General features: G+C 35.2%; 1 protein-coding gene and 1 non-coding gene across 2 annotated transcripts in view; both read right to left on the reverse strand.

Moving 5' to 3' along the window:
* Positions 1-1,153: 1,153 nt before the first annotated feature.
* The window catches only part of TRIM23 (tripartite motif containing 23), a 32,243-nt gene continuing 10,559 nt past the window's right edge, over positions 1,154-22,837 (reverse strand). The window contains exons 5-11 of the mRNA XM_026498890.4: positions 22,140-22,322; positions 18,962-19,177; positions 14,685-14,819; positions 11,276-11,405; positions 10,630-10,740; positions 5,359-5,483; positions 1,154-3,417 (exon numbers count right to left, since the gene is read on the reverse strand). Of these exons, the coding sequence (XP_026354675.1) occupies positions 3,238-3,417; positions 5,359-5,483; positions 10,630-10,740; positions 11,276-11,405; positions 14,685-14,819; positions 18,962-19,177; positions 22,140-22,322 (1,080 nt within the window). The 3' untranslated portion in view covers positions 1,154-3,237. The remainder of the gene's footprint in view (positions 3,418-5,358; positions 5,484-10,629; positions 10,741-11,275; positions 11,406-14,684; positions 14,820-18,961; positions 19,178-22,139; positions 22,323-22,837) is intronic.
* Positions 20,230-20,338, reverse strand: LOC113255412 (U6 spliceosomal RNA). The gene has a single exon (XR_003316291.1). It is a non-coding gene; the product is annotated as a U6 spliceosomal RNA (small nuclear RNA).

Below are 22,837 nucleotides of genomic sequence, written 5' to 3' on the forward strand. Positions count from 1 at the left end.
AAAGTATAAAATATAACTTTTAGGAGCTATTAATGGAGCAATTTAAGCAGTAAAAACAGTATGAGTTCACAGTCTTTTATTGACTTCATTTCTTCTTCACTTTCCCTCCTGACTTCATAACTATTAAGAACCATTGCTTCTAGTTCCTAGATATTCTTGAAGTTAAAGGAGAACAAGAAGTTAAAGGAGGAGCACGTTCAACAGACCTATTGAGGGAATTCAGTCTTATGTTTAAATTTAAACTTACACTTTTCCTTCTATTGCTAAGCAGGATTACTTCTTTTATCCATTTTGTACCACGACCCTATGACATGGAAGAATGTGCCAAGTTGTGCTACCTTAAACTGGTATCATGTCCTCCTTTTATAAAGTAGAACTTAGACATAAAATGACTTTTCACTGTGACATTTACCTTTTCTTCCTATTTTAGGTGTCTAGACATCTCACTAGCAATTTATTCATTCCTGAAAACTTAATCCTAAATTTTTTTAATAATAGTGCCACCAAGTGGTGGTGATGTCCCATTTTGCCAAACACAGTTCTTTGCTTGAGTGAAAAATCCTATTTGATGAATGAATTTTTCCATTTCATGTCATAAATTTAACATAAACAGTAGACCTAAAAACAACCATTGCCAGATGTCCTTTTTTTAAAGCATGCTTTAAATTATTAGCAGGATACCATCTGATACTTATTCATCCGCTTCATTCATTATTTTTTTAGGGAAAGTACAACTGTCTTCCCTATTACTACTTTGCAATTCAAAGGTATCTCAGTGCTACAGAAGATGTCTTTCTTTTAGCAATATTAGTTTATAGGCTACACCTAAGTTTTCTCAGACATTTTCTAAAATAGTTACTTAAAATTCAAAAAAAAAGTTTCACTTTGTTTAATGAAAAATTTTAGTTCTATCAAAACACTAGCTATAATACTCATTTAAGTGTGGCTTACACTGCAACTACAGAATAAGTTATTTCTAAATCTTTAATAAACTACAACTCAAATTTGACATGCAAGTCAACCCCTACCCGTTTTGTTTTCTTTCTCTTAACCACAGCACAAATATGACTTTCTTAATTGGTTACTAGTTACACTAGTAGATACATGATACATGAAACAGAATTTTTAGAATAATGATAGGACTTCTTTAAAATGATTTTAACATTTTATTGCTGTCTATATGTAATGCAAATAATGGCTTCTGGTGATGATAAAGCATTCCAGAATTACAGACCAGAGCTACACACTTGTAAAACCTGCTTTACACAAACCATACAACAATATTTAGGCTTAATACAGAAGTTCAGAGCTAGGAGGCAAATACTAATAGACTGGATTTAAAACATCTCTCTCATTATTAAGTTTGACATTTCCCAGGGGGAACTAGCAAAATCTTAACTAATGATTACTGAAAGAATACAACCACAAATAGTAATAAGAGCCTAAGAAAAATATTTCTTAAAAAAAGAAATCACACACAAACGCTATTATGTACATTATAATCGGGTCTAAGCACAATTTTTACATTGTGTTTAGTAATATGCTAAGATGTGAATTACAAAGTTTAGCAAAATAGGTGAAATGAACTTAATAATTTACAAGGAAAACAAGTTTACATGTTAGTGTTAGACTTTTTTTTTCAATTACCTAGTAGAGAAAACACGTCACAGGCTCACAAGCAAATGTTAACATGTTTTTTATTTTTCACAGTTATTGTAATCAATTATTAAATAATTCATAAGTGTTATATGCACAAATTACACTTGTAACAGCATGACTTTTACTTGAAAAATAATGGATGAAATATTTACTTATTTACATACTGCGCATAACACTGATGGACTTCTTTTTAATGCTTTGTTTTCTAAAAGTTTTGCTGTTTATTTTAAACAAACAAGTACAGTTGAAGAGACTGAACCAAAACAGTGCCACCTAAAAGGGACATCTCCTAGCAATTCAACTAATAAGACTTAGGATTATTCAGCTATCATCCTAAAGGGTGAAGAGCATTTAAACAAAAATAAAACCCAATCTAGCTATGTTTAAATATAAAATCGTACTGCCATAAGTAAGTATCCTTAAAAAATGAAAAAACAGTAAAAAGCACAAAATTTTTAAACTTTTACAACACTGCATAATAAATGTGATGTAAACATTCTGAACATTTCTTTTCCTTCCTTAACTTTGCAAGGCCTTACCATCAAGAGCCTTAATAATGTCTTATTGTCAACATAAATGTCCTTATTTTGGGAAAGTATTTAAAGTAACTGATTCTCCACTGTTTAAATGACTTCTCTTAATGTAAATGTAGTTTCCTACTTAGATCTCTTTTATGTAAAGCCAACCCTGGTTCTATGTGTAACTTACTACATTTTACTAAAAATTGTTCCCACTAAGGATGCAGTATTGTTTTAAAAAGGAACTCTAACTACTTCAAACGTGTTGAAAATAGAAGGACCAATTTAGAGCTGTGACTTAGGAAATAATACATCCAGGTTCAACCCTAGAAATGGGTCTTCCATAAGTGAAGATTAACTACAACATAACTGACTTTCACAGTTTTATTATTAATTGTTCTTCAGTTCAATACTAATCTTGACAGTCATACCTAGTTAGATAACATTTCATCTGACTCACTGGGTTTTATACAAAAGGGCTTAGAGAAAGTTTCAGTAAAACATTATAAAATGTTAATTTTCTGTAGCTTAAAGTTGTTAGCATTAAAGGTATTCTGTTATACTGAACAAAGAAGTAAAGTAATCCTATTTCCCCAAGATGCAGCCTGGATTCTATTTCATTAAGTCACTGCTGTTTTGCTACTAAATACTGCCAAAATCCAGTGAAGAAGCTATGCTTCACTTGCTTCACACAGAGGTTCCATTAGACATTCAGTTGGCTATTCCTTTTTCACTGAAAGAATAAACCTTCACCTTACCCTTACTCTGACTTACCTTTTTGCCAATATATGGATCACACATAATGTGAAAAACTTAAATAACAAATGTGTGTTTTTAAAAAAAATGTATATTCAAGAAGTCCTATTTAATGCAATTTAATCTGCTCAAATATTTAAATTTTACTACAGTCATTTTTTAAAAAGCAATATTGTACTGAATTCCCCAACCAAGATTCCTTTTAAATATACATCCTAAATAAACTATCTTTGAGATGTAGAATTTCTTATATGTGCAAAATAACTCTTAACCACAAAACTTTAAATAACTTCTGCATTTAAAATCAAGCAACATCCAATACTCCAGCAGCCACAAGTTGCCTTGAGAGCCAATCTAACCCCTCATATAGTCCCATACCACTTCGAGCATCACAGCCCTGAATATACCAGCTACGGCCACAGCACAATTTATGCAGACTGAGAAGTTCAGTGATTTCTTCTACTGACAGAGCTCCAGCAACATCCTGAAAGATAACATACGTATCAGAAATTTTTTTATAATCATCCCATCAAAACTACCATTTATAAAGAATTATGTTGGTACCATTCTAAGAAACCTAAAGTTAAAACCTAGATTCACCCTTCAGTAATTATTCTGTGATTAATAAGTATAAGTAAAGTAGGGTTGTGAATAAGATCATTTATAATATAGTCTGTAAGAATAAACTTACAGTGAAATCAATAAAGACAATGCAACCTGAATGAAAGATACTGAATCATAAGGCATCAACTTAAAAGAAAAAGGTTAATACATGTGTATCAGAAAAATGGCTTAGATACAGAATTTATATAATGAAGTTATTAAACTCCCACTCCAAATACCCCCGAACACCCCTACTTCCTAGAAGCAACCACCAGTTACGACTTCTTATATATTTGTCCAGATAATTTCCATGCACATTCATGCAAATAAACAAACAGAAACATACTTTAGCTTTTTTTTTTTTACTTAATACATCTGAAAGATAGTTACCTTTCCATTATCTGAACAAGAAGACCTTCTACATTATTTTTAACATCTGAATTGCATTCCAGGATGCAGGTGCAACATAATTTTCTTAACCAGTCCTATACTTAAAATTTAGATTGAGGTTCTGTTTATGTGCTATTACAAATACATACATATACATATGTAACATATTTTTTACTACATTCATTTGCAACATTATCAGCAGGATAACCTTAGGATATCTCTATGCACAACACATTACTAGAGGTAGAACTGTAGGGTACAAGAGTATATGCATCTAAAATTTTGATAGGTCTGGTACTGCCAAATTGCCCTCCAAGAAAATGTTTGTTTAATAACCACACCAACAGTATATGTGAGTCTGAAGATTATGAGACATTTTTATCTTTAACAATTTAAATGGAAAATGGTATTTCACTTTGCCTTATCTGCGTGTCTTTTTCAGTAAGTAAGCAAAGTGTATCTGTTCTTAGTAGTTTGCCTTTGATTTTTTATTAAGAGGGAAATCCTTTATTCTTCATCCTACCCTTCCTTTTTATGACATCTTAGCCCCTCTACTGCACTGAAAAGCATTCTCATTCTCCTAGAAGCATAGGCTCAAGATCTAGGAATAGGTAGCTTCTCCCTGTCCTTTACCCACCCCATCCGGACACCAAATTCTAACAAATCTACCTTCATAAACTCTTTTCAATCTGCTTCCACCCTTCTATTCCTTTAATTCAGGATCTTGTTAACTCTCTTCACTTGAATTACTACAGTAATTTACTGCATCTGCCTGTCTCTAGTCCCTTCCCCCTGATTAATTCTGTATCCTACCCCCAGATTATAGTCTTAAAACACAGATATGAGTCCAAAAACCATTTGATGGTTTTCCTTTGTCATAGAATAAAACCCTAAATTTCTTAGTCTAGACCTCACCTGTTATTCTAGATTTTCTTCATCCTCTACTGCTGATCTGCTGATGCTTCCTAAAACACTCATGCTTTTATTTTCTCTTCCTACAGTGTTCTTTCTTTCACATACTGACTCAAAGTCCTATCCATAATTTCAACTCTTATCATAATTCCAACTCAAATCCCACTTTTTACACATCTTTTATAAGATGCCACCTTTAGAACTACTCTTAATTTTCCATGACACGTTGTTAGTATTATTGAAGTTACTTACCAGTTTTCTATGTATTAGAATCTCATATACAGTCACTTACATGTTTACAAACATATATAGGAGTTTCTGGTAAGCATCAATCACCTTATTTCTTTCTCTATACTCCAAGGTACACAGTAGAGCACTTTCTATAAATATTGTATTTAAAATACTCAGCACAAACTTCTTAAGTATCTATAGAATTATCAGTTTTGAAATTACCTTATGTTACCTTATGATAGAATGCACAAAACTACTAAATAAGTATTCTGAAATACAAACGTGTTACCTGTTTGTTAGCAAAAATCAGGAGCAAAGCATCTCGGAGTTCTTTTTCCGTTAACAACTTTGCAAGTTCACTATGTGCTTCACTAACTCTGTCTCTATGACTGCTATCAACAACAAATACAACAGCTACCAAAACAAAAAACAAAAAAAAATTGAATTAGTCATTTGTTAACTTTCAGTAAATGGACCAAATATTTTAATGCTCTCATTATTTTATTATGGTTAGTCTACTATTATGTTTTTCATAGAAAGGCTGCCTACTGTAAGAGAATCTAGCAATACTTAATAGTATGACCTCAAGTAGTTCACCTAACTTTTCACCTCTTCACTTCCCCATCTATAACAGGATTTACAACCCTTGTTCCATCAAACACAAAATGCTGTGTATGTGAATTAATATTTTTCTTAATGAGAATATACCTCTCATGATTTGCATAACGATGCCACTTGTTCCTTTTTCTTTAAATTTTTATTTTAATTGTCTGATGCTCATCTTGACAAGTGCACTCCTTAATCCCCATTACCTTTTTCACCTGTCCCCCCATCTAACTCCCCTATGGTTACCATCAGTTTGTTCTCTATAGTTAAGAGTCTGTGTCTGTGTTCTTTTTTGCCCCCCTTTGCTCATTTGTTTCTTAAATTCCACATGAGTGAAGCCATATGGTCTTTGTCTCTCTCTGACTTATTTCATCTAACATTATACTCTCTAGCTCCATCCATGTTATTGCAAATGGCAAGATTTCATTCTTTTTCTGGATGAGTAATATCCCATTATCGATATATACCACAACTTCTTTACCCATTCATCAATCTATGGATACTTAAGCTGTTTCCATAACTTGGCTATTGTTGATAATGCTGTTATAAACATCAGGGTGCATGTATCCCTCTGAATTAATGTTTTTGTATTCTTTGGGTAAATACCTAGTAATCCAATTGCTGGATCATAGGGTAGTGCTAATCCTAACTTTTTGAGAAACCTTCATAATGTTTTCCAGAGTGGCTGCAACAGTTTGCATTCCCAGCAATACTGGAAGAGGGTTCCTTTTTTTCTACATCCTCACCAAAATCTGTTATTTCTTATGTTGTTGACTTTATTCTGACTGGCAGTTTTGATCTGCATTTTCCTGACGGAAAGTGATGATGAGCATCTTTTCATGTGCCTATTGGCCATCTGGATGTCTTCTTTGAAGAAATATCTATTCGTGTCTTCTGCCCATTTTTTAATCGGATTATTTGGTTTTTGGCTCTTGTGTTCTGAAAGTTCTTTATGTATTTTGGATACTAACCCTTTATTGGATATGTCATTTGCAACTATCTTTTCCCATTCCATAGGTTGCCTTTTAGTTTTGTTGATTGTTTCCTTCGCTGTCTAGAAGCTTTTTATTTTGATGTAGTCCCAGTAGTTTATTTTTCCTTTTGTTTTGCTTGCCCCAAAGGACCTATCTAGAAAAAAGTTGCTAGGCTAATGTTAGAGAAATTATTACCTGTGCTCTTTTCTAGGATTTTTACGGCTGCAGGTCTAACATTTAGATCTTTAATCCATTTTGAATTTATTTCATGTATCGTGTAAGAAAGTGGTCCAGTTTCATTTTTTTACACATCGCTATCCAGTTTTCCCAACACCATTTGTTAAAGAGACTGTCGTTTTCCAATTGGATATTCTTTCCTGCTTTATCAAAGATTAACTGACCATATAATTGTGGGTTTATTTCTAGGTTTTCCATTCTATTCTATTGATCTTTATGTTTATTTTTGTGCCAGTACCATACTGTTTTGATTACTACAGCTTTGTAAGTTAACTTGGAAGTCCAGAACTGTGATGCTTCCAGCTTTGCTTTTCTTTTTCAAGATTGCTTTGCCTATTCGGGGTCTTCTTAGGATTGTTTGTTCTAGCTCTGTGAGAAATGCTGTTGGTATTTTGATAGGAATTGCATTAGATGTGTAGACTGCTTTAGGTAGTACATTTTAACAATATTTGTTCTTTCATTTTTTTTAAAGTTTCTTTTTTTTTAAGACCTTATTATTCATTTGAGAGAGAGACAGAGCACAAGCAGGGGGAGAGGAAGAGGGAAAGGGAGAAGCAGTCTCCCCACTGAGCTGGGAGCCCAACGTGAACCTTGACCCCGGGACCTGAAGATCATGACCTGAGCCGAAGGCAGACACTCAACCATGTGAGCCACCCAGGCGCCCCATATTTGTTCTTTCAATCCATGAACAAGGAATGTGTTTCCATTTTTTTTGTATCCCCTTAAATTTGTTTCATCGGTGTTTTATAGATTTCAGAGTACAGGTCTTTTATCTCTTTGGTTAGGTTTACACCAAGGTATCTTATTATTTTGGGTGCAATTGTAAATGGGATTATTAACTTCTCTTTTGGCTGCTTTATTATTGGTGTATAGAAATGCAACAGAATTCTGTAAATTGACTTTGTATCCTATGACTTTACTGACTTCATTTATCTGTTCTAACAGTTTTTGGTGGAGTCTTTCAGGCTTTATATATACATATAATCACACACACACATATATGCACACATATATACACATACATACACACACAATATAGTATCATGTCACCTGCAAATAGTGAAAGTTTTACTTCTTCTTGCCAATTTGGATTCCTTTTCTTTTTTTGTCTGATTGCTGTGGCTAGCCCTTCCAGGACTATGTTGAATAAAAGTGGTGAGAGTGGACATCCTTGTCTTGTTCCTGACCTTAGGGGGAAGGCTCTCAGGTTTTCCCTGATGTTAGGTGTGGGTTTTTCGTAGATGATCTTCATTATGTTGAGGTATGTTCCCTCTAAACCTACTTTGTGGAGGGTTTTTAACATAAATAGATGTTATACTTTGTTAAATGCTTTTTTTTTTTTTTGCATCTATTGAAATGATCATATAATTCTTATCCTTTCTCTTATTGATGTATCATGCTGACTGATTTGCAACCCAGGAATAAATCCTACTTGGTCATGGGGAATGATTTTTTTTATATCATTGGATTCAGTTTGCTAGTATTTTATTGACGATTTTTGCATCTTTGTTCAGAGAGATTGGCCTGTAGTTCTCTTTTTTGTGGTATCTATCATGTTTTGATATCAGGATAATGCTGGCCTCATAGAATGAATTTGGAAGTTTTCCTTCCTTTTCTATTTTTTAGAATAGTTGAGAAGAATGGGTATTAACTCTTCTCTAAATATTTGGTAGAATTCACCTGTGAAGCCATCTGATCCTGGACTTTTGTTTGTTGGGAGTTTTTTGGGGTTTTTTGGTTTGGTTTTGTTTTGTTTTGTTTTTAAGAGAGAGAGCACAAGCAGTGGGGAAGGGCAGATGGAGAAGGAGAAGCAGACTACCCACTGAGCAGGAGCCGGATGCAAGGCTAGATCCCGGAACCCCTAGATCATGACCTGAGTCGAAGGGAGACACTTAACTGACTGAGCCACCCAGGCATCCCTGTTTATTGGGAATTTTTTGATTACTGAGTCAATTGCTTTGCTGGTAATTGGACTGTTCATATTTTCTATTTCTTCTTGTTTCAGTTTTAGTAGTTTGTATTTCTAGGAATTTATCCATTTCTTCTAGGTTGTCCAATTTTTTGGCATATAGTTTTTCATAATATTCTCTTATAATTGTATTTCTGTGGTTTTTTGTTGTTATTCCTTTTCTCTCATTTGTGATTTTATTTATTTGTTTTCTTTCTCTTTCTTTCTTGATAGGTCTGGCTAGGGGTTTATCAATTTTATTGATTTTTTTCCAAAGAACCAGCTCCTGGTTTCACTGATCTGTTCTATTTTTTTTTTTTTTTTTTTTTTTAGTTTCTGTATCATTTATTTCTGCTCTAATCTAATTATTTCTTTCCTTCTACTGGTTTTGGGCTGTGTTTTTTTGTTCTTTTCCTACCTCCTTTATGTGTAAGGTTAAATTGTTTTGAGATTTTTCTTGCTTCTTGAGGTAGGCCTGTATTGCCATAAAGTTCCCTCTTAGAACAGCTTTTGCTGCATCCCAAGGTTTTGAACCACTGTGTTTTCATTTTCATTTGTTTCCATGTACTTTTTGATTTCTTCTTTGATTTTTTAGGTTAACCCATTCATTGTTTAGTAGCATGTTATTTAACCCCCACGTATTTGCAGTCTTTCCATATTTTTTCCTGTGGACGACTTCTAGTGTCTTAGCATTGTGGTCTGAAAAGATGCATTGAGGGGCTCCTGGGTGGCTCAGTTGATTAAATGTCTTGACTCTTGATTTCAGCTCAGGTCATGATCTCAGGAACATGGGGTTGAGCCCCCCATGGGGCTCCGCAGGGAGTCTGCTTGAGATTCTCTCTTTCCCTCTCCCTCTCCTTCTGCTCCTCCCTCACTCACACTCTCTAAGTAAATAAGTCTTTTAAAAAAAAAAAAAAGTAAAGAAAAGATGCGTTGATCTTTTTAAATTTGTTGAGACTTCTTTTGTGGCCTATGATGCTACTTGTTCTTTAATTACTACTTCCTTTGCCAAAAAATAATCTAAATAAATCACCATCTTTATCTCTCCGAAGTATTCTCTCTAGGTGCCTAGCACAGCACTTTCCACATATACTGTACTCAAAATACATAGCAGAAACTTCACAAGTATCTACTGAATTCTCTTTTGAAATCTTTCTAGCTACCTTATGGTAGCTAAACATCATGACTTTCGACCATTCCTCATGTTCAAAATCCCATTTTTTCCTATTAATCACTGTATCAAAAATCCCAATGTAAAAATAATTATCTAGTTTATCTGCTAGGTGGAAAGTATGATATATATGAAACATGTGGCATGAACATAAGTTTCATGTTGGGTATAGGCAAAAGCATAGAACGGGGCCTAAATATAAATAAATGCTGGGTGGAATGTGTGATAAAATACAGTTTGGCCAAAAGCAAACCACTGCAGGTTCTTCTGGAGCTACTGAGAGATTATAATGAGATAAATATTTTACTGAATTGAAGAGAACAGCAGAAACATACACCAACAATTCTACCCTTCATCACAATATTGTCAGTGATCACACTCATATGAATAGTGATAATGTACTTTAACTGTTAAGAGCAGCAAGCGGTATGTACTCTTAACTGCCTACATATAAAAGGTAAGTATGGTTTTAAGCTATAATTATGATTTTTCCATGACATAAACCAAAGTACATAACCCAGTCTTTCCACCTTAATGTTTTTAATAAAATAAGCTTCACTAGTTAATTCCACAGAAAACTGGCATCCTAAAATTCTGAAAAATTAAAATGTTTTTCACTCTTACCTTGGGTATTGAGGTAATAATGTTTCCACAATGGTCTTAATTTGTGTTTTCCACCTACATCCCAAATAGTGAACTTTAGATTTTTATATTCTACAGTTTCCACATTAAAACCTGTTTTTTTTAAAAAAAAGTTACTTTAATACTGAACTTATATTTATAATAAGTAACATACCAAACACAGGTGACCCACTGTTTAGAATTATGATAATACAAATTACTTTCATACAGCAGTATCTACTGCTGCCCAACCAACTCCACTCCTAATAAACCTACACGGGGAATATATACCTTTAACAGCTATTAGCCCTCTAAACCCCCACCAGGATCCTTAGATCCTGAAACTCAAATACCTAACAGTGTTGCACCACTACCACTACCACTCCTTCACCCTAACCCTCACCAATCCTTTAATCCTTCCAACTGTCCCACCAACACTGTTCCTTCTTAATATCCCACCATCCACATTTCAGTCCCACAGCCCTCAACCTTGCATTTTTTTCTCAGACATGTTAGTGTCTTAGAGCCAGTAAAGAGCCCACCACAATGCCATACTGACATAAAATAAGATCCCCAAGAACTCAGCTGTAAGCTAGGGTTTGTCTCTAAAACATCTAACATTAAAGTAAAAAGCAGTACTTATACTTACCAATTGTTGGAATAGGCTGCATGAATTCATCCTGTTTTAACTTAAACAAAATAGTAGTTTTTCCAGCACCATCTAATCCTAATGTAACAACTCGAATTTCCATTTTTGGTCCAATGTGAACTCTATTGTCCTGTAATTTTTAAAAATTTAAATCTTCTTATTTTGATATGGAGTTAAAAAGTATTAGCATTTATACTTTTATTTATAATACCTTTGTTAATTATTTCATCTCCTATTCATTCCTCTGATTCCATGGACAAATAGCAACCCGTACTATTACAATTTCGTTGCATTAATCTAATTCCTTAGAAAACTGAAATAACGAACATTAAAAAAAAACTATAAGCCTGTGGTAACAGGTACACAATGTACAAAGATGTAATTTGTGACATCAATAACAAAGTATGGGGGGGTGGAGCTATAAAAGAATAGAGGGTTTATATGCAAAAGAAGTTAAATTGTTATCACTTTCCAAAAGAATGTTGTAACAAGATGTTCTTTGTAATACCAATGGTAAACACAAAAATCCACAGAATACACACAAAAGGAAATGAATACAGAATCAAACCATGACACTATAAAAAAATCACTGAGACACAGAAGGCAGTAAGACAAAAGGAAAGACAAAAAAGCTATAAGATATGCAAAAAACAATGAACCGAATGGTAGTAACAAGTTCTTACCTATTAATAATTACTTGAAAGATAAATGGGCTTAATTCCCCAATGAAAAGACACAGTATGACTAAATGGATAAAAAAAAACGAGAACTAACAATATGCTGTCTATAAGAGACTCACTACACATCTAAGGACACAAGAAGGCTGTAAGTGAAGGAAAAGAAAAAGATATTCCGTGTAAATCATACTCAAAAGAGAGCAGGGGTGGCTATCCTAGAATGAGACAAAAGAGATTTTATATATTGATAGTAAAGTAGATTTACAAATAACATATAACAATTACAAATATTTGGATTTTAAATATATGGAAAAAGTTCCAAAATGGGACCCAAAACTATAAAACTCTTGTTAGAAGAAAACATAGTGCAAAATCTTCATGACAATGGATTTGGCAAGTGATTTTTTTTTTGTTTTTTTGTTATCACCGAAAACACATTGACAAAAGCAAAAGTAGACAAATGGGACCATATCAATCTTAAACTTTTGTGAATCAAAGGATACTATCAACAAAGTGAAGAAGCAGCCTACAAAATGGGACTAAGTATTTGCAAATCATATATTTAAGAGTGGATTCCCTTCCAGAATATATAAAGAACTCCTATAGCTCAACAAAAAATATCAAATAACTCAATTAAAAAAGAGGCAAAGGACTTGTACAAAATTTCTCCAAAGAAGATATAAACTAGCAAATAAGCATCTGAAATGAGGTTCAACTTCATTAATCATCACAGAAACAAATCAAAACCACAATGAGGTATCACCTCACAACTCTCAGGATGGCTACTATCTAAAGCAAACAAACAAACAAAAATTAACGCGTTGATTAAAATGTGAAGAAATTGCAAGCCTTGTGCACTGTTGGTGGGAATTACAATATACTACAACCACTATGGAAACCAATACAACATTTCCTCAAAAAAATAAAAATAGAACTACCATATCCAGTAATCTCACTTCCAGATATATAACCAAAAGAGATGAAAGCAAGGTCTCAGAGAGATATGTGTACACCCATGTTCACAGCTACACTATTCATAATAGCCAAGATGTGGAAACAGCCCAATGTCCATCAATGGATGAAAGTATAAACAAAATGTGGTATATACAAACAATGCAATATTATTTAGCCTTAAAACAGAAGAAAGGTTTGTCACATGAGGATATACTAATTGAGATCAGCCAATCATATAAAGACAAATACTGACTATATGGCTCCACTTATATAAGGTATTTAGAATGCTCAAATTCAAAGAAACAGAAAGTAGAATGGTACCAGGAGGTGGGGGAGGGCGGGGAAAGGGGACTTACTGTTTATACGGTATGGAAGTTCAGTTTTTCAAAATGCAAAATTCTGGAGGTATACTGAATGTGAATATAGTTAAAATGGTTAAGATCAGGGATGCCTGGGTGGTTTAGTCAGTTAAGGGTCCGACTCTTTGATTTTGGCTCAGGTCATGATCTCAGGGTCATGAAATCAATCCCTGCATCGGGCTCCTTCCACGGTGAGCATGGAGCCGGCATGAGATTTTCTCTCTCCCTCTGCTCCTCCCCTCCCCCAATGCTCACCTTCTCTTTCAAAAAAAAGGTTAAGATGGTAACTTTGATGTTTTTTACCACACACACACAAATGTAGTATATCTGCACAATGAATACTGCTATGGAGTAATCTCCAGGCAGTACACTTATATGAAAAGAACTAAATGTGATGAGTGTACATACAAATATATAAATAAATGTATTTCTCTATATTTTTTAAATGATGAATAAAACTAAGAAAAAATTCTTGATGGTTTTCTATGGAGAAAGGAGGAAAAGCGTGGAGGGTTTAGGGATAGAAGCTAAACTTCTCTAAATGAACCCTGATTTGTAGATTTGACTCTGGACCATGTGATTGTTTCACAGAATTATAAAGTAAGATTAAGTTCTAAAAAAACAGACCCTAAAAAGGGAAAGTAAAATGAAACAAATGAACCTTTTAAATTAGAGGCAATTCATTTTATTTTTTTATTTTATTTTTTTTTAAAGATTTTATTTATTAATTTGACAGAGAGTGATAGCCAGCGAGAGAGGGAACACAAGCAGGGGGAGTGGGAGAGGAAGAAGCAGGCTCCTAGCGGAGAAGCCTGATGTGGGGCTCGATCCCAGAACGCTGGGATCACGCCCTGAGCGGAAGGCAGACGCTTAAGGACTGCTCCACCCAGGCGCCCCAGGGGCAATTCATTTTAAAAGAGACCAAAACATATCAACCAAATGGCAAGTACAGGCCTTATTTGATTGGATTCTGTTTCCAGAAATAAAAAAATTTTTTAGCCATCTGGGAAATTTGAATAACTAATTGGATAATGGTTAATATTAGAGATTCATTAATAAATTTTTTAGGCTGATAACAATATTTTGATTTTTTTAAATAGTCCTTACCTTTTACAAATACACACAACAATATTTCATAGATGAAATGATATGCTGGGATTTGTTCCAAAATAACCTGAGAGACTGCAGGTAGAAAGGGGAATGGGGAAAAGGATAGATGAAATAAAGTTTTTAATTGTTAAAGTGGGTGACAGGTACATGGAGATTCATTATACCACTTCCTATTTTTCCACTGATGAAAGTTTTTTTCAGAAAAAAACTATGAATTTCTTAGTTGTCTCTTCAAGCTGACTATCATGGAATGTAAAACAGTTATGATTTACCAGAAGCTATACCTAAAAATGAAATACTGTACGTTACCTTTGTAAAAGTGACAGGGATACTGGCATCCAACTGAATGTGATCTGCAACCTCTGTAAACTGCTGCTGCTGTTTTTGCAATGTTTCCAGTAACCTTGTAATTTCCTGTTTTGCCAAAACAACTCTACAATCATCCTAGAAAAGAGAATATAGTTTTCCAGTAAACTTGTTACAGGAAGAAAGAAAAAAAGAGTTATCACCAAAAATCAAGAAAAATTCATTTAACATTACAGTATTCAAAGTTAGCTTAAATGTAAATTTGACTAGGATAATAATTGGGCATTAATAAATAATTAAAGAGCTTTCAATAGAAAAATGGGTAAATTGTGGCATATTCAGAAAGGCAAGACTATACCACCATGAGAACGAGCCACGATTACACCTGATGATATGAATTTCACAAACATAATGTCAAGTAAAAGAAGAAATGACAAGAAGACTTCATACTGTATGATTCCATTTTTATTAATTACCAAAAGAGACAAAAATAAGATATGTGTTAGAAGTCAGGATAGTGGTTTACCCTGAGGGGAAAGCAGTAGTTATCAGAAGGGAGTCTGAGGGGTTTCTAGGGGTGCTGGTAATGTTCTGTTACTCGATCTGGGTGCTAGTTACACAGTAATGTCCAGTCTGAAAATTCAGCCATCTGAACACTTATGCACATTGTATGTACGTTATACTTTAAAAAAAAAATCTAAGATATATGTGTACTTGTTTTTAAAAAAATTGACTAAAGGTCAAATTGAAAAGCCTCCCTTGCCTTCTAGATGTCCAGACTCTCTCTTCAAAGTCTAGCACTTTCTAGTTTCTCAAATACTAATCCAGAGATATTCTACATACATACCAATATATTCTTCATAAGACAGAGGTCTCCTAACAATATGTAAGCTCCATGAGAGCAGTGGTGTTAACAATTTTTGCTCACTTTGCATATTTACTTTAGTTGATTATGAACTAATAAACTTTGCTTATTATTTGCATGTTGTTCCAGCTGTCCCTGAAATTCTTGCCTTCTACTCTCTCAGGCCCCACATACAAATGAATCCTACTGGATACCCAGAATCTGGACACCTCTCACTCCTACTAGCCAAGCCACTTTCTCTCTCATGTGGGATTCTACAACAGCCTCCAAACTCCTTCTTTCCTTTAACCCCTTCCTTCCATCTTGGCTCTCCTTCTATCTATTTTTTACACATCAAAGTCATCTTTTTAAGTAAGATAAGCCATTCTTGTCAAAATTTCACAATGGCTTCTCCATTTCAATCAATAAAAGCTGAAGTCCTTCTAGCGACCCACAAAGCCTTCCTTACAGATAATTCCCTATTACTTCCAGATTTCAGCTTCTATTACCCTTTCCTTTACTTACTCCGTTCCACCCAGTGGCTTCTTTTGCTGTTCTTCAAATACACCACCAGGCTGCCTTAGGGTTTTTGCTCTGATCCGTTTCCTCAGCTGGACTATTCTTCCCCACATTACAGCGTGAACAAATTCCTTCACCTTCTTCCTTTTTGAGGCTTTGCTCAAATCTCATCTTCTCTTAATGATGCTTACCCTGACCATTTAATAATGCAGTCTGCCGGACCCTCATTTTTTTTTTTTTCTGTCCTTAGTTCTTACCACTTTTTAACATGCTGTATAATTTACTTATTTAGATATGGTTGTGGTTTATTGTCTATCTTCTCCTTGCTAGAATGCTAATTCCACAAGATTATAGCTTTTTGTTTGTTTTGTTTACCAAGATAGCCCATGTATCTAGAATGTACGTAGCACATGATAGGCACTCAAAACATATTTGCTAAATGAATAGACAAATCCTCACCATTTAGTATCATGCCTTGGACTTAGATGATGCCTCATTTTTTTGGAGGGGAAGGATGATTAAGCTTTGTTCTCAAAATTGGTAATAAATGTGTGATGTTCTATCTATTTCTCTGTTTAATTATATCTGTGGCAAGAACTTTTAAGAATATTGGGGGGGGGGTCTGGGTGGCTCAGTCAGTTGAGCATCTGTCTTCAGCTCCGGTCATGATCCTGGAGTCCCGGGATCAAGCCCCAAGTCAGGCTCCCTGCTTGGTGGGGAGTCTGCTTCTCCCTCTCTCCCTGCTCCTTCTCTCACACACTCTCTCTCAAATAAAGAAATAAAATCTTAAAAAAGAAAAAAAGAATATTGGTTGGGGTTACGGTTCTATGGCCGTAAATCAAAGTAAAAGTTTGGACGCTTGCCTGGCTCAGTTGGAAGAGCATGTGACTCTTGATCTCAGGGTTGTGAGTTCAAGCCCCATGATGGGTATAAAGATTACTTAAATAAATAAAACTTTAAAAAAAGTTTTTTTTAAAGTTGATATGAAGAATGACTAGTAAGACCCTAATTTCATTTGCATTAAGACAGTGAGATGATATCATATCATTAACAATTAGCAATCACTCTGATGAAAAGCTTCAGAAACTCTAAAATACCTCTAAATATTTCAGTAACTATGAGCATACTTTTTAAAATAATAAATATAAAAATGCTTTAAAGTATTCAAGCAAATGGGATGTAGACATAATCCCTTTCTGACTTTGCTGTGTAGCTTGATTACCCATCATGAGCTGAACAAGTATTTATTAAGCTCTTTCTATCCAGACACAAAGATGAACAAGATGCATCCAGTCAACATCTAGAAGGATAAACAATGCATATTATATCATTCAGGTTCAAATCAGGAGAGAATAACCATACCAGTTATGTGAGCAGAAAGAATTTCATATGAAGAATTGTTAACTAGGTGTAGTTATTAACTAGGTAACAGAAAGGGTAAAAAGAACTCTGAGGTATCATGAGGAAAGCAACTGTAGGGAACAGCTATCACCAGGGCTGGGAGAATAAAAGGCACATGCTAGAATAATTAAAATTTAGAACCTTACAGGAAGGCCCCCATGGAGCCTAAACTCAGCTCTCTAAGGAAAGTGGTCTCCTCATGTGAGCAGTGAAATTCACAGGAACCCCAAGCAAATGGGAACCCCAAGGAAACCACCTCTACTTTCCAGCTTCCTCTCCTGTCTCCTGTTAGTAGAGCCTAAACAAGAAGCCAGCTGGTAAAGCAGATATGTGGTTAGTAGCGTTTCGGTCCCAAAAATCACAGAGCAGAGGAAAGAAGAATAGGACTGAAGCTCAAAGACAACTTTATAAATGGCATATACATACTACAATTCAGTGTGATAAGGGCTAAACAATAGCTCAAGACTGTTGTATTTATAGCCTGGCCACATTCATATAAGTCTAATCAGTTATTTAAGAGAAAAAGCTCTACAACAGTAGTAAGTTTAGCTCTACAATGATTTGCAATCAACATATTTACTAGTAATATGTCAGTAAAGATGAGATACACTACAGCTTACTGGGAATTCCTAGGGCAATAATGACCCTTACATCACCCACTCCTGAGAGCAGATCCAAACAGAAATGAGTAAGACTGACATTTTTGGCAAAATAATCTTAAATCTAATTTATTTTAAAAGTATATCATTTGAAAACTGGGTAAAACAAATTGCTTATGACACCTCAATCATCAAAAAACATAGGCTAGGGAGCCTGAGTGGCTCAGTCTGTTAAGCGTCTGCCTTCAGCTCAAGTCAAGATCTCAGGGTCCTGGGATCAAGTCCACATCGGGCTCCCTGCTCAGCAGAGAGCCTGCTTCTCCCTCTCCCTCGGCCCTTCCACCCTGCTTGTGCTCACTCTTGCTCACACACACACCCTCTCTCTCAAATAAATAAAATCTTAAAAAAAAAAAAAAGATTACTGTGACATCAAAGTTAAAAACCAATGAATTAGAGCAGAGATAGGTAGTACATTCTAGAGAGGCACCCAAGAAAACAGCAAGGAAGAGATAGTTTTAAAGAATAGCAAACATTTGAGCTAGACTTTGAAGAAGGATTTCCACTATCAGAAAAGGGAGATATAAGCCCACCAAGCAAACAGAACAGTACATGCTTAGCAAAGGAGAGTTAAAGGGCTTGGCATGACTGAAGAATGACAAGACATAAAAAGCTTCCAGAACTCATGGTTTTATGGTGTGAAGGGCACATGAAGGAGAGGACACTGACATGGTCGGTGGAGCAATTCAAGGTTAGAGAACACGTCCTGAGCACAACGTTAATGCATGCAGTAATGTATAGTAATAATATGAAAATATTTATCAATAAAATACACTAGTGGTAATTATCTGGTAATTATCTGCTTAACCTTATAAACCCTCCTTCTTAAAGTATGTCCTAACCATGTTTAAACTACCTACCTGTTGCAAAGTCTTTTCACAATGGAGACAGGCTGTTGAAACCTGGGACAATAAAATAGTCATATCTTCTTGTTGCTGCCTGAGCCAAATCAGTTTTTCTCGAACATGAGCATCAACAACACTTAGAGCCATTTCTTCTTGACGACACAAAGTTTCATGTAGATCAGAAAAATAAGCTCGGACACATGACCGGGCATTCTCTGCAGTACCTGGTACCTAAGGAAATTAAAATTAGTTTAAAACAACTTTAACCATAACAAAGATTTTATATGTGAATTAATGAAAATTTAAATATCATCTATATTCTTAAAAATTCCAAAATTGCTATCTCAACACTTGATCTTTCTCCTTAACCGCAGCCTTTGGACATCCAACTGTTTAAGTGACATCTGAAGCAAAATGGAATACCTACTCTCTGGTCTCTCCCACGGCCAAACCTAGTTTCCTTCCTTCTCAGTAAATGGTAATGCTATCCTCCATGCTGTTCAAGCTAAAAAAAAACTGGAGTCACCCTTAATACTTCTCTTTCATATTCCATAACTAGTCCCTCAGAAAATTCTGCTGACTTCAAAGTATATCCAAAATCTGATCAAGCCTCACCACCTCCCCGTCCACCAACCTGATCTATGACATTACCATCTCTCACCTGATTATTACAATAGTCTTCTAATTGGTCTCTCTAGATCACTCCTGCCCTCTACAGCGTATTCCCCACCCAGCAGCCAGACCGATCCTTTTTAAAACGTTAAGTCAGAAACAATTATTCTTTTGCCCCAAATTCTCCAATGGTTTCCCATTCCACTCAGAGTAAATACCAAAATCCTTTATGTGGGGTGTTCAAGGACAGACGCCCTGAGAAAGTGACATCTGAGTAAAGACCTGAAGAAGGTAAGAGTGGAAACCACATCAGTATCTTGAAGAAGAGCATTCCTGACAGAAAGAAGAGCAAGTACCTCATAAGACCTTTTCTGATCTCAAATCCTGCTACACTCTGTCATCCTACTCTACCTGCATTTAGCCTCTCCACAGTGTTTTGTTTGTTTTTATCAAAGTTTGGTTGACGTACAATGTTATATTAGTTCCAGGTATACAACATAGTGATCTGACAATTCTACACATTACTCAGTGCTCACCACAATAAGTACAGTCACCATCTGTCACCATACAACCTTATTACAATATTATTGACTATATTCCTCCCTATGCTGTACTTTTCATTTCTGTGACTTATTTATTTTATAACTGGAAGCCTGTACCTCTTAATCCCTAAAAATATGGAACACTTCACAAATTTGCAAATCATCCTCACACAGGCACCATGTTAAAGATCTTTGCTGTATCATTCCAATTTTCGTATACGTGCTACTTAGTGAGCACTCCACAGTTTCTTAAGTGCACCAGGTACCTCAGGACCTTTGCACTTGCTCTTCTCTCTGCCTGGAATGCCTTTCCCCCAAATATTAGCATAGTTCCCTTTCTCATCTGCTTTACCTCTTTGCTCAATGTTCCTTTTTCAGGGAGTCTATCCACGAACACCCCATATAAAAGTGCACACTCCCTTTCTCTTGTTATTCTCCAAAGCACCTAACATACTTTTGCCGTAAGTATTGACCCTTTTCCCATATTAGAATATAAACTGTAAAGGCAGAGGTTTTTGACTTATACAGCAGTTATCTCCTTAGCTAGAACAATGCTAAAAGAGTGTCTAGCTCCTATATATGTTCAGTAAATATTCACTGAATAAAATATTTTCACTCTAGCACAAAATGTCCAATAGAGCCTTCTGTGATGATGGATACGTTCTGTATCTGTGTGGTCCATTATGGTAGCCACTAGCTATATGTACTTGAATATACTTGAAATACAGCTAGTGAAACTGAAAAACCAAATTTTCTGTTTTGATTTTTAAATAATTTAAACTTAAATAGCCATATGTGGGTAATGGCTACTATATTTGACAAAGCAGTACTAGCATTATTCCCCAATGACTTAGCTTTAAATTTGTTTGATTACCAAAGCAAAACATTATATTTTTGTATGTTCCTGTATATTCCCATCTGAAAATATTCCTTTCTCCTCCACAATTCAATTTTTAAAAACAAGGCTATAACTATCCCCTTATTTCTTTCCTTCTCTTTACAGTGAAACTTCTTAAAAGTTAAACACACTCACTTCCCAAAACCCACTTACTCTTCAGTTCACTGAAGGATATTTTCCTTATTATTTCACAGACATAATAAATTCAGTATCTTAACTAAACTTATTACCTTGGTCCCATTATCCCTCCCAAAATTCTTCCACTTCCCCCATTAATGCATGATATCACCATCCAATCACTTGGGCAAGATAGAAATTCAGGCATCATGCCTGACCCTTCAAGTTACTTATGCAATCAATATTACCAATCAATCACTAAGACCTACCTACTCTATACTACTCTAAAATCTCAAGCCCATCTACCTCTCTCCATTCTCACTACTGTAGTATTATAGGCCATAAACAACTCTTAACCAGATAATTTCAGCAACCTCCTATTAATGGGTTTTCCTACTTCCAATTCATTTTCTACATTGAAGAGCTACCTTTCTAAATGCAAATCTGATTATTCTATTCCTATGCTAAATTTTCAATTGCTCATCACTGCTCTTGTGATAAAGTCTAAACTCTTTCACATAGCTAAAAAGATCCTGCACAATTTGGCCCTTCACTCCAACATTTTTTCTTGCTATGCCCCATCCAATACTCAAAGATCCAAGTGTAGTGAACTGAGTTGTTTCAATAATGTATCCAATTCTCACTTCCAGGCATTTAACATATGCTTCCCTCAGTGGGACAATTCACTCCCCACTCCACTCTTCTCCCTGACTAAATTTCTTAGCAAATCTCAGTTTAGTATCTTGTATTCTGGGAAGCTTTCCCTGACTCAGCTAAATTAATGCCCCTCTTAGGCACTGCCAAGGCATCCTGTACTTCCCCCACAAAATAGTTACCACATTTGAAACTGGCTTTCTTCTATAATGGATTATAAATTCCATGAATACAAAGCCTTTTTTAAAAACTTATTTTCAGTGACTAGTGTAATACTAGCACAATGTAATTGTTCATTAAATACAAGAAGATGAAAAGGTTAGAAGTAAAAAGGGTAAGAAGGTAAAGAAAGAAGAAAAAAATTCCATACGTGTTCTGTGTGGGCCATTCCAATTCCATCTTCCACTATTTGTTCTCCTCCTTCAATGTGCTGAACGATTCCAACTAATTTTCTGGAATAATCTGAAATTTCCTCAGTGAAGGTCCGTATGCAGTGAGCCATATCTAAAATTGATGCTCGGATTTGGTTAGCTTCTGGTTCCAGTACTGAATGCTAAAGTACAACAAAATTATAGAAAAGAACTCACAGTATTGACTAATGATATAAAATGCTACTTAAATCACTCCAATGATAAAAAAGCATCAGCCAAGTGGCTTTTATAACACATTTACAAAAAGCACAGGTAATAAATACTAATTTACCTTCACCCCAAAACTATATCTCCTCCAAAGAAACAATTTAGAATTTGGGAGTCCATTTACTGCTTAATAACAGTCCAAGATGGGGTGCCTGGGTGGCTCAGTTGGTTAAGCGTCCAACTCTTGATTTCAGCTCAAGTTGTGATCTCAGGGTTGTGAGATCCACCCCCCCATCAGGCTGGGCATAGAGCCTGCTTAAGATTCTCTCTCTTCCTTGGGGTGCCTGGATGGCAGAGTCCGTTAAACCTCTGACTCTTAGTTTTGGCTCAGGTTGTGATTTTAGGGTCGTGGGATCGAGCCCCGAGTTAAGCCCCACATCAAGCCCTGCTTCTGGCTCCACGCTCAGCACAGAGTCTGCTGAAGTTTGTT

Source organism: Ursus arctos, unplaced genomic scaffold (assembly GCF_023065955.2).
Source record: "Ursus arctos isolate Adak ecotype North America unplaced genomic scaffold, UrsArc2.0 scaffold_5, whole genome shotgun sequence".
NCBI lineage: Eukaryota > Metazoa > Chordata > Mammalia > Carnivora > Ursidae > Ursus > Ursus arctos.